The sequence below is a fragment of the Oncorhynchus nerka genome, linkage group LG12 (assembly GCF_034236695.1).
Source record: "Oncorhynchus nerka isolate Pitt River linkage group LG12, Oner_Uvic_2.0, whole genome shotgun sequence".
NCBI classification, from domain to species: Eukaryota; Metazoa; Chordata; class Actinopteri; order Salmoniformes; family Salmonidae; genus Oncorhynchus; species Oncorhynchus nerka.
In genome coordinates this window covers 20,754,001-20,766,597 of record NC_088407.1, presented here as the reverse complement: position 1 = coordinate 20,766,597, position 12,597 = coordinate 20,754,001, and the positions used below count along the sequence as shown (strand labels likewise).

Here is a 12,597-nt window from a genome sequence, read left to right as displayed (position 1 = left end):
TGAATGTGTTATATTATTCACCCTCTTCAGAACCATATTGACATAGCCTATGCCTTATATTCCTGAACAGCTGAAATAAATAATAAACGTGTCAATTTGAATAAATATTCAAGGCCATTATGAAGGTTACAGCATTCTGTCTGTTTTAACCCATAGAAGTCCCAGCCAGCTGACTACTTCAAAAGGGTGAAAGCCCTCAATGGGCACATGAGTTCTCCATCAATCTCTATGGCTACGCTAGACAAAGGCGATCATCGCCAATCAAGGAGAGGAAGCAGCAGTGAAGCGCTGAGAAGCAGCTACGTAGGCATCGGAGTGGGCAGCAGCTACGTAGGCAGCGGAGTGGGCAGCAGCTACGTAGGCAGCGGAGTGGGAAGCAGCTACATAGGCAGCGGAGTGGGCAGCAGCTACATAGGCAGCGGAGTGGGCAGCAGCTACGTAGGCAGCAGAGTGGGCAGCAGCTACGTAGGCAGCGGAGTGGGAAGCAGCTACGTAGGCAGCGGAGTGGGCAGCAGCTATGTAGGCAGCGGAGTGGGCAGCAGCTACGTAGGCAGCGGAGTGGGAAGCAGCTATGTAGGTAGCGGAGTGGGCAGCAGCTACGTAGGCAGCGGAGTGGGCAGCAGCTATGTAGGCAGCGGAGTGGGCAGCAGCTACGTAAGCAGCGGAGTGGGCAGCAGCTATGTAGGCAGCGGAGTGGGCAGCAGCTATGTAGGCAGCGGAGTGGGCAGCAGCTACGTAAGCAGCGGAGTGGGCAGCAGCTACGTAGGCAGCGGAGTGGGCAGCAGCTACGTAGTCAGCGGAGTGGGCAGCAGCTACGTAGGCAGCGGAGTGGGCAGCAGCTACGTAGGCAGCGGAGTGGGCAGCAGCTACGTAAGCAGCGGAGTGGGCAGCAGCTACGTAGGCAGCGGAGTGGGCAGCAGCTACGTAGGCAGCGGAGTGGGCAGCAGCTATGTAGGCAGCGGAGTGGGCAGCAGCTACGTAGGCAGCGGAGTGGGCAGCAGCTACGTAGGCAGCGGAGTGGGCAGCAGCTACGTAGGCAGCGGAGTGGGCAGCAGCTATGTAGGCAGCGGAGTGGGCAGCAGCTACGTAAGCAGCGGAGTGGGCAGCAGCTACGTAAGCAGCGGAGTGGGCAGCAGCTACGTAAGCAGCGGAGTGGGCAGCAGCTACGTAAGCAGCGGAGTGGGCAGCAGGTACGTAAGCAGCGGAGTGGGCAGCAGCTACGTAAGCAGCGGAGTGGGCAGCAGCTACGTAAGCAGCGGAGTGGGCAGCAGCTACGTAAGCAGCGGAGTGGGCAGCAGGTACGTAAGCAGCGGAGTGGGCAGCAGCTACGTAAGCAGCGGAGTGGGCAGCAGCTACGTAAGCAGCGGAGTGGGCAGCAGCTACGTAAGCAGCGGAGTGGGCAGCAGGTACGTAAGCAGCGGAGTGGGCAGCAGCTACGTAAGCAGCGGAGTGGGCAGCAGCTACGTAAGCAGCGGAGTGGGCAGCAGCTACGTAAGCAGCGGAGTGGGCAGCAGCTACGTAAGCAGCGGAGTGGGCAGCAGCTACGTAAGCAGCGGAGTGGGCAGCAGCTACGTAAGCAGCGGAGTGGGCAGCAGGTACGTAAGCAGCGGAGTGGGCAGCAGCTACATAAAAAAAGTTATCAATTGGAAATCTCTATCTTAGCCACGGCAAATCAGGATCCAGAAAATCTGGAACCGCAGCCACTCCGATATTTCAGATTGTGTTCACAGGACAAATTCTTCCGCTTTTAGCCATAATTGACTGCCATACCTCTGTAGTTCCTTCCCATAACCAGCTGGATGTGACAGCTACTGAAATGGATAGATGGATACCTTTTATAGTTATATTTGTAAATGTGATCTCAGAATATGAACAATTAGATATACAGTATGTATTAGAAAAATAATTATGGAAAAATAATGACATACTCAGATGGTTGGTTGATTGATTGATTGACTGTTGATTGCTTGTTTGATTGATTGAAAGCCCAATCAATACATCAATTAGTTGATTGAAGGGGCCCCCGCATTTTAAAACCAACTGTTTTGTATATAACATTTATTTTAAATCATGTAAAGTGCTGCTGTATTCATCAACATGTTTTATCATTTTCAAATACAGAAAAGAACACATTATGCAAAACGATGTATCATTAAAGGGGACATCTGCAGTTCAAAAAGGTTAACAGCTTAGTGATGGGGCTGGAGAAATGTAACCACTTAAATTCATAGATGAGGCTATGGATGCTATGGACTGACCATTCACGACATCAAAATTATATTTGTAACTATGTTTTGAAGCTATACAGTGTCTGTTTAGAATTACATTGTTTACAAACAATGGAGTTTAAACAAGCATAAATTATATTAATCAATAGTTATATATAATTAACTTAAAAGTCTCCAAAATCGATGTAGCAATCACAGATTGCCAATTTAAATATGGTTAAAATTAGACATAAACAATATAAAAAAATAAGTTATCTAAATTCTCTTTGTAACTTCCCTGTTTTTCTTCAGTATCTAAGTCTATGGGTCAAGTCTTAGTCAATGTAACATCAGGGGAATGGATGGGTAGTTTAGTAAGGTAGTTTGTCTGGTTTGTTGACATTATTCCCATATTTGTCCATTTGTCCACTGGGTGGCGCTGGGCTATAGCTGGCTGTGCTGTAGATTGATGTAGGATCTGCATCAGAAGGACTATGTGGTCCTGGCCTCAGTCTTTTTGGACAGCCCACTTTGTCCACTAGGTGGCGCTCTTCTACCGCTGGTTGCTGCACAGTGCTGTAGAGTGCCTCTGCCGGTGGTTCTGTACTTTCTTCTGGTAAAGTGTACTCTTTGTCCACTGGGTGGTGTTCTTCTATTGCTGATGCTGGTACTGTTCCTGGTCTGCCTGCAGTGACGTAGATAGATGTCACCTCAGAACCAGGGGTGTTTGGTAGTTCTGGTCTTCCTGGTATAGCGGCCACTGTGTTGTTAACTTCTGTAATAACGACCTGTTAGAAGAAGAGAAATGTGAGAAACAACACAGAGTCGCTGATGTGGCCCTGACCGCTCACCAGAATTGAGTGCTCCTGATATCTGGCCGACCTGAGTAAGACCCTTGCAAGGCTGCCGGCTCAGACGGCATCCCAAGCCGAGTCCTCAGAGCATGTGCAGACCAACTGGCTGGAGTGTTTACGGACATATTCAATCTCTCCCTTTCCTAGTCTGTTGTCCCAACTTGCTTCAAGTTGTCCACCATTGTTCCTGTACGCATGAAAGCAAAGGTAACAACTAAATGACTATCGCCCCGTAACACTCATTATGAAGTGCTTTGAGGGGCTAGTTGAGGATCATATCACCTCCACCTTACCCGACACTCGAGACACACTACAATGTGCATACCACCCCAACAGGTCCACAGATGACACAATTGCCATAGCAATGCACACTGCCCCTTCCCACCTGGACAAAAGGAAAACCTATGTGAGAATGCTGTTTGTCGACTACAGCTCAGCATTCAACACAATAGTGCCCTCCAAGCTCAACACTAAGCTCAGGGCCCTGGGCCTGAACCCCTCCCTGTGCAAATGTGTCCTAGACTTCCTGACTGGCCAACCCCAAGTGGTGAAGGTAAGCAACAACACATACGCCACGCTGATCCTCATCACGGGGGCCCCACAGGGGTGTGCACTCAGCCCACTCCTGTACTCCCTGTTCACCCATGACTGCGTGGCTACGAACATCTCCAACTCAATCATCAAGGTTTGCTGATGACACAACAGGCCTGATTACCAACAATGATGAGACCGCCTACAGGGAGGAGGTGAAAGCCCTGGCGGAGTGGTGCCAGGAAAATAACTTCCCCCTCAACGTCAACAAAACGAAGCAGCTGAACGTGGACTGATGCAGATGCACCATCGCAAGCATTCTGTAGGGCTGTATCACCTCCTGGTACGGCAACTGAACCTCCCGCAACCACAGCACCTGGAGTAACAGGAAGACCAAGAAGGTCAAAGACCTCAGCAACCTAGTCACGGCCTGTTCACCCAGCTACCATCTAGAAGGCAGAGACAGTACAGGTGCATCAATGCTGGGCCCGAAAGACTGAAAAACAGAGTCTATCTCCAGGCCATCAGACTGTTAAACAGTCATCACTAGCCGGCCTACGCCAGGTACCCTGCCCTGAACCTTAGACACTGTCACTAGCCGGCTACCACCCGGTACCCTGCCCTGAACCTTAGACACTGTCACTAGCCGGCTACCACCCGGTACTCTACCCTGCACCTTAGAGACTGCTGCCCTATGTAAATAGTAATTTGGAAAATTGTATTATGTTTACATACCGTTTTACCCACTCTACATGTATATGCTGTATTCTACCCTTACGTAAAAACCACATGAATTTCACGTGATCGAATGTGAAGTTAATGTGATAACATGTGACAACATGTAAAAGCAACATGTGATAACATGAAACTATACATATAAAAACATGGGGATGCAACATTTTTTTTAACTACACCTGATAACATTTGAATGTTTTTCACATGTATACGTGTTTTACATGTGAAACTGCAAATTCCACATGTGAATCTGCAATTCATGTGAGCTGATAACATGTCATTCATGTGAGCTGCTAACATGAAAAGGTGGTGTTACAGGGTTTCACATGTGAACTGACCTCCCATGTGTCTCTTGTTTTCACATGTGAAAATATCAGCTCAAATTTCATGATTTATTTTCATAAGGGAAGTAATTAAACGGCATGTGGTTTTAAGTAGTACGCTATTCAGCTAAAATCGTGTAAAAATCTTGTCTCTTAAACGCTGACGCTCTCTGGTGGCATTTTCTAAATCACATAATATTGTATACTACCCTAATAAAGTACATTTCAGTTTCAAAGCTATAACTCCTATGCATGCTTAGTACTGTTAGAAAGGTAAGAAATGTGTGAATCTGATGACGATGTGACTACTGCAGAACCTACAGATACAGCAGGCCCCCAAAAAATGACATGTACCATTTTTTATGTTTTTTTCTTTGAGGAGGGGGGGACATCTTAAAATGATCCAAGCAATCAGGCCTTTAAAGTTATCGAGTTTGTTTTTGGGATGGTGGCGGGGTGGTGTGATTCTTAGGACAAGGCCAGCAGTAAGATTTGAGTTCAACTTCCAAAAAGACATGAGCTGTAGCTATCCTCAGAAAATCTGAACAGGGCCCAAAACAACTGCTCAAAGTTTAACAAAAATACAATTACGTTTGACATGATTACTTAATACTGACTTTTCAATATGACCCCATCTGGGATTTAATCTCACAACCTCTGGTTTTGGGATACGCTGATCTTTCTGCTGCGCCACAAAGACTGTAGCATTCTCACAAGTCCCCTAAGGGCCAGGGTTTCTACTAAGCTGACATATTGAATTGTTTAAAAATGGTCACACCGTGGATCATTTAGCAATTACATTTTTAATTTTAGGACCCCTTTATGTATCAAAAAACTATCTAAAAAAATGTGGTGTTACTGCTATTAGCCCTCAGAAACGCGTTGAATAACACATTCATACATGGCAAAACAGATCTGAGAGATAAAAAAAGGTACTCCCCTTTTTTAAGGGCACAAAAATATTTCCATAGATTTTTTAAAATTGGTACTGGGTTACCTTTATATGAGTCTTTTGAGGCTTGTTGGGGTCATAGAGCAATCCGAAGAACACCATCGTGTTCTTGAGAGTGATCTTTCCAGAGGGGTGATAGTAGTGTGTAGCCCAAACTTTTTGGACGCTTTGGACGCTTTCATGAGAAGACCAATTTTTAGGTTGTGTCCTGCTCTGACGAACACTGCTGTAGCTCTGCCACCTTCCACCACAGCTGTGGAAGGCCGACATCGGCAGATGTTGTGGATTGAGACGCAGGGGTGTAACAATTAGCCAAACAGAAAACGTTTCTGTTGGACAAATTCAGGTAGATGCCTTCTGTTTCATTGCGTTTGCTACTGCGTAATGAATACGCCCCAGATATATCTAGCTTAAACATACGGGTTTTGATGGGGGCATAGACATCAACTTAACGGAGGTTAAACATGATTGACAGAGCGGGTACCTGCATTGACTGCTGATCTTTAGGGGATTGCCGTCTTCTGGTTAATATGATGTATCCTACACCAAATAACACACCAACAAAGAGGACAAGAGCAGTAACACTGCCCATAATGGTCCCAACTGGTAATGTTGAAGCTCTCCCCTTCTTCTCACCTTTACCTGAGAGGTTACATATACACACACACACACACACACACATTTTGTTATTCTGTTTTTTTATGGGAAATAATATAACAGTAATATAATTATAATTACTGCAATGATATTAAAACGTTCTTGATAAACAAATGTACAATGGTATGCACAGAAGGTGGAAGCTAGTAAATTAGACTTACATATGTCCTCCATGCGTTGTGAGCTGGTCTCTGCACTGAAGTTATTTTTGCCAGTGCACTGGATAGTCCCGTTGTCATTGGAGATGATGATGTTGACTCTGGTGTGTGAAAGAGACTGCTGTGACAGTGTGCACTGACCTCCATCACAGACAGACAACACCCACACACCTGTAACTGAACAGTTCACTGTGACGTCACACATTCCATCACTATAGTTGGAGGAGAGCGACACCACCTCCATGACTGGTATGGAAACAGCTTCTAAAATAAGTGATAATATCAGGGGTTTACAAAAATGTCAAGATGTCCTAAAAGATCATTCATCAAACCAAGCAGGTGACAGTAGGCATGTTTGCATTGATTCAGGTTCATTCGACAAAAGCAATAGAAAAACATTGCCACATGTGTAATGGAAAGGCAGCTACGAGATAAACATTCTAAAGATCGAGAGAAATTGTATCCTTTCGAAAGGGATGGATATTTATTTTTTATTTTTTGCAACAAATGATGACGGAAACGGTGTTTTCATATAAATCATCATTGCCGAATCATTTTGAAGGCAAGCGGGCAAGTGATGTCATTAGTATGTGTTTATGTCATCTTTATTTAACTAGCAAGTCAGTTTAAGAACAAATTATTATTAACAATGACGGCCTACACCCGCCAAATCCGAAAGACGCTAGGCCAATCACCGCCGGTTGTGATTCAGCCTGTTATGTAATATAGTCATCACTTAACATTTAATTCTAAATGTCTACTGCTTGCTTTTAAACTATAAAATAATGTTTATTTGCAGGAAAATGATTGTCTTGACTTTTGAAGAATGCCTGAATTGCTTAACCTTGCTTTCCTGATTGGCTGGATGCAAGTTTAACCACTACATTATTTCAGATCTACAGGAGTGTAAGTTTCCCCATGGCGCAGACCGTGGAGATACGTTGGCACATGATAATTATTAGAATATGGCAAATATGAGTAAATTCTTGCATCCTATCCATGCTGGCTTTTGCAGGTTACCTGAGACATGCACCAGACAGGTGGTAGGGAATACAGGTTGTCGCCAATGTATTCATGCGCAATTTGTCTAAATGGATATTGGAAACACTGCAGCCACTTAATTTTTATTCCACACTAGGTTTTTGCGTAGAATTTATATTTGTTCAGGTGTGATGTCATCGACAGTTCAATGAAAATGCACGGTAGCAGGCAGTGGTGGGAAAAGTACCCAATTGTCTTACTTGAGTAAAAGTAAAAATACCTTCATAGAAAATTACTCATGTAAAAGTCACGCAGTAAAATCCTACTTGAGTAAAAGTCTAAAAGTATTTGGTTTTAAATAAGTATCAAAAGTCAATCTAATTGCTAAAATATTCTTAAGTACAAAGTAAAAATATTAATTATACCAAATTCCTTATATTAAGCAAACCAGACAGCACCATTTTAGACAGGGACACACGCCAACACTCAGACATAATTTACAAATGAAGCCTGTGTGTTTAGTGAGTCCGCCAGATCAGAGGCAGTAGGGATGACCAGGGATGTTCTCTTGATAAGTGCGTGACAATTTTCTTGTCATGCTAAGCATTCAAAATGTACCGAATGCTTTTGGGTGTCAGGGAAAATATATGGAGTAAAAAGTAAATTATTTTCTTCAGGAATTTAGTGAAGTAAAAATGATAAAAAATGTAAATAGTAAATATTAACATGTACTTTAAAGTAGTTTTACTTAAGTACTTTACACCACTGGTAGCAGGCAATTGTCTATTTTATATGCGAACTTTCTAAATGTTGACAACCCAAATTAAAGGACAAATTTATGGAAAGGTAGCTAATGAGTGGAATGTAAAAAAGCCTTGACAAAACTTACCTTGGACCATCAAATTGTACTTGACCATTTGTGTCTCCTTCCATATCTCAACATTATATGCAATGTAGATCCCAGTATCTGTTTGTTCCAGTTTCCTGAGACAAAGAGAGTGGTCTGTAGAGTTATAATTGACCCTCTCCTTGTATCGAGGAGAAACTTTTTCCTTCACAGCTATTACATTGCTATCAGTCATCCATTTCATCGCCATCTCTTGAAGAGGGTTTTCTCTAACTGTCAAACACACCGCACCGCCCTTCAACCCATATTTGTCTATTGGATGGACATCTGCCCTGGTCCCTAAAGACAAAGGAACAGCAGGATCACATTTTGAAAGTATTTATTTATTTGGTATACCAATAATGGGATATACTGTACTTTATACCTACACATAATATAATTCATTTTATTTAAAAAAATCATAGAGTAGAATACCTGTGATGGTACCTGTGATGCTACCCAGCAAAATGATTAGTAGTGAACCCAGAATATCCATAATGTTTGAGAGATCAAAAGCCTGACTTCTTGGCTTCTGTCAAAGTGATATTTAATTAAACCCTCTAGTATTTAACACCTCTTGCAGTTCCCCGCAACGGTGAGAAAAAAACACCCCACAACTTCCCCCACATGCGTATGACTCTCACGTCACTTTTACCACTCTAGAAAGAAACTATGGGGGTTTCAACAGTATGTCCCAAGTTATATAAATAGATGATCTACTCTACATACGTTTTGCATGAACAGATGTGGGCAATGTTCTGTTATTATCTGGAACAGCATGGTCTCCGTTAGTCTGAAATCAAATCAAACTTTGGCACATGCGCCGAATACACCAAGTCTAGACCTTACCGTGAAATGCTTACTTACAAGCCCTTAACCAGCAGTGCAGTTCAAGAACAGTTAAGAAAATGTTTACCAAATAAACTAAAGAAAGAAAAAAAAATTAACACAATAAATAACAATAACGAGGCTATATACAGGGGGTACCGGTACTGAGTTAGTGTGCGGCAATTTGTACATGTAGTAAAGTGACTGCATTTATAGTAAACAGCGAGTAGCAGCAGTGTACATAACAAATGGAGGGGGGTCAATGTGAATAGTCTGGTGGCCATTTCATTAATCCAGAACTGTTTTGTGCTAACATTCCACCCCTTATATTTGTCATATGACACGAAGTACAAGAGTGGCATATTAGCACAAACAGACTGGCATCTGAGAACACTTATTTGCATATTGAGATGCATTTGGTTCCTTGGTTCCTCTTTTGGGATCATCTGACAATGAGAAGTACAGTTCTTATCAGAACGATATGTATTATTGTAACTACGAGGCCGCAGTTCAAAACCAGCTAGGTTCCTGTTGACAAGTTCTCTACCGAGAAGAGTTGTTTCAGTATATTTCCTACTTGGGTTCTCTGTGTGTGTCAGGGCACTACTGAATTTCCATGGGATGTCCATCTTTATAACAGCCACCGAAAGTTTACAGTATGACACAATTGGGGGAAAACTGAAACATTCCAACCATGCACCATACCCATCTCCCTAACTTAATGAATTGATCAGTAACCAGATTTCCATCCAACCTGTTTATGCGAAGAAAGTAAGTTACATGTCTAATAAAAATGTTTATGACAGTCCTGATGGAAACAGAAACGTTTTCGGTAAACTTTACAAATGTCGACAAAACAAAATAAGCTAGACAAGGAAGTATGTTTCTGTCTGTAAAATTAACTAAGCGAGAAATGTCGGTGGAAATGACCTTGTGAACAAATATTGATATAATAACCATCATATAAGTAAACTTGAGTCACGCGATGACATGTGTGAAGGGTGACAACATATCCCGGATTGTTCGGGACAGTCCCGCATTTTGTCCCTTTGTCCAGTGTCCAGCAACCAAACAATCTTGTCCCGCATGTTGTCAACACATTCAAACACAACCAATTTAGAAAAAAACAAAGATGTATAACGTATTTCAGTCAGACATTCCAACCTGTCTTGGAGTCACTTTGAGATTATGAAAATATATGTAGGCTATTATAAGAATGTGGTAGCCTAAGCCATGGGGATGTTAAACACTTCTCTTATTTTATATTCTGCGCGCTGCAAGACGAAACGTAAAGCCAATCGTTTCTGCATCATCAAATTGTGTGCTCGTTTCAGCACAGCGGATTGCAGGGGTCTACTGCTGTCAGAGCACACCCCAGCGTCGCTCAGTCACTTCTCAGTAAAGTTAGATAACAGCTGAATCAATGTCTTGGGAGATCACATAATGATTCATGAATGAGTATTCTAAATAACAGAAAAGAATACAACAGCATAGTATAACATAACTATTACACCAAAACACCACCTAATTTGTCATGAGATTTTAGGAGGGTTAGCTGAATGGTCAGAAAAAAGCATAATGCGGCTAGAACTCAACAGCGCGCGTCTTACGGCGGAATGAAACAAAATACAAGAAGGCTATATATATTAACACCATCTGCTCAAATGTTTCATGAAACAGTAACTCAAGAAGATCTCAATGCAAATTTCCATGAATCTTATTGAGATCAAATGATTGGAATGCAGACACGGTTTGAACATTTCACTGGCAAAACGTGAAGAATTATCATCCACGATCGACAGTTCTGATGCCATGCCCTATTTTGAAATGAGGTATTTGAGGGTATTAAAAATGTGTCTGCAATTGTATGCATATTCTATAGTGATATTCAATAACGGTACAAATTTAGAAAAAAAGATGACGTTATTTACCACATTATTGCTCTCCAGACCGTTTTTATTCAAACCTTTTTATTAATGTAGACTACATTGTCCCGCAAAACCATGCTGTTGTCTCTCATTTGTGTATTTTAAATGTGGTCACTCTAGTTGTGTACTCCTCACACTACCACTCAGGAAAGCATGCAGTTGATCAGGCTACAGATGAAATCATTTATGATGAACGTCAAGGCGTGGTGAATGTGCAAGGTGATGAGCTTGATGCTCCTTTCCAATAAATATCGAGGGTATTATTCTGGAAACATGATAATCGATACATGGCTGCCGTTTTACAAATAAAAATAAATAACCGTCTTTTGTCCATAATAATAATGATCTCATGATGTTTTAGGCTATACGTTCGCTCTAGCCAACAGTGTACAGATAGAGCGCACGAGCCAATTTCAGATTACATATGGCAACATTTTTTAGTGAGAAAACCTCCAGTAGAGTTGAAAATAAGATGGCAACCCATTTAACTTATATTTTTTATTCGGTACATGTGAGTTTAACCGCAAAATGTAATTTTTATTTGCCTTTTATCTGCGACGAGTCCATTTGAAAGATTTTAGAATATTAGCATGAAAATATGTCGTCAATTGGATTGAAACCTAGCTAGTGATGGTCTGAATTACACCTACTTGGTCTCGCAGTTCTAAAGCAAAAAAGGTTACGAAAAAAAACAATTGAAGTGGTAGGAGAGAGTCGGGGATAACTCCGTCGGTTGAAACACGCTGAATCGAGCGCTAATTTTATAAAGGACTCCGTAAACCACGCCACAGTGGGCAGAGCTAGGCATGTTGCACTGGGACACGTTTTAATACAAAAAACATATAGTTGTACTACGGGCCAGCTGTGGTTCTGTGTAGACTGGTTATGCTAATATATTTGAATCCAGTATATTGCAGTTAATTTCGTCTTTCATTTAATAAGTACAATATCGTGAACAGGGAAACGAGTCCCAGGTAGTTCGCAATAGAACATACCAAAGGAGGGCATGGTTTACTAGGCTACCTAAATTATTTGGGTCATCTGGTTACAACCAGTGTTTGGAATATATTGAGTTCGTTGACAAAACTGAGAAATGGGACGCCTTTTCACACTGAGATGTATTTGTCAAAGGTAAGGACATCTATTCATGTAATGCTATAGTACATCACTCATTCATATATCCTTATGTACATATTCCTTATCCCCTTACACTGTGTATAAGACAGTAGTTTTGGAATTGTTAGTTAGATTACTTGTTGGTTATCACTGCATTGTCGGAACTAGAAGCACAAGCATTTCGCTACACTCGCATTAACATCTGCTAACCATGTGTATGTGACAAATAAAATTTGATTTGATTTGATTTGATTTGATTTATTTATTTCTAAGTAGCATATATATCTGCCAGGGAAACTAATTGTTTTCAATTTTCTGCCTGACTGGCGCTCTTTATCCGAATCATTTGGATTTTATTCTTGTGATCACAACAAAACGACTTATTTTCAGTGGCATGTATTCATGAATGCCAAGCAAGAATTTTAGCTAGGTAGTCTATGA

General features: G+C 42.0%; 1 protein-coding gene across 2 annotated transcripts; it reads right to left on the bottom strand.

Moving 5' to 3' along the window:
• Positions 1-2,041: 2,041 nt before the first annotated feature.
• On the bottom strand, positions 2,042-9,214 carry LOC115137939 (uncharacterized). 2 transcript variants are annotated; one of them, XM_029674256.2, is made up of 6 exons: positions 8,720-9,188; positions 8,466-8,584; positions 8,288-8,382; positions 6,421-6,681; positions 6,087-6,244; positions 2,042-2,995 (listed from the first exon to the last, which is right to left on the bottom strand). In XM_029674256.2, coding segments are annotated over exons 2-6 (933 nt in total). In that variant the 5' UTR covers positions 8,468-8,584; positions 8,720-9,188; the 3' UTR covers positions 2,042-2,578. The 2 variants fall into 2 exon arrangements, with proteins under 2 accessions (XP_029530116.1, XP_029530115.1); XM_029674255.2 differs by having other exon boundaries at positions 8,288-8,584; positions 8,720-9,214.
• Positions 9,215-12,597: the final 3,383 nt, after the last annotated feature.

Coding starts and splice junctions, on each gene's coding strand:
- LOC115137939 (XM_029674255.2), bottom strand. CDS start 8,780: ATGGATATTCTGGGTTCACTACTAATCATTTTGCTGGGTAGCATCACA. Junction 8,585..8,719: donor CATCACAGGTACCATCACAG/GTATTCTACTCT, acceptor CTTTGTCTTTAG/GGACCAGGGCAGATGTCCAT. Junction 6,245..6,420: donor ACAACGCATGGAGGACATAT/GTAAGTCTAATT, acceptor GTAACCTCTCAG/GTAAAGGTGAGAAGAAGGGG.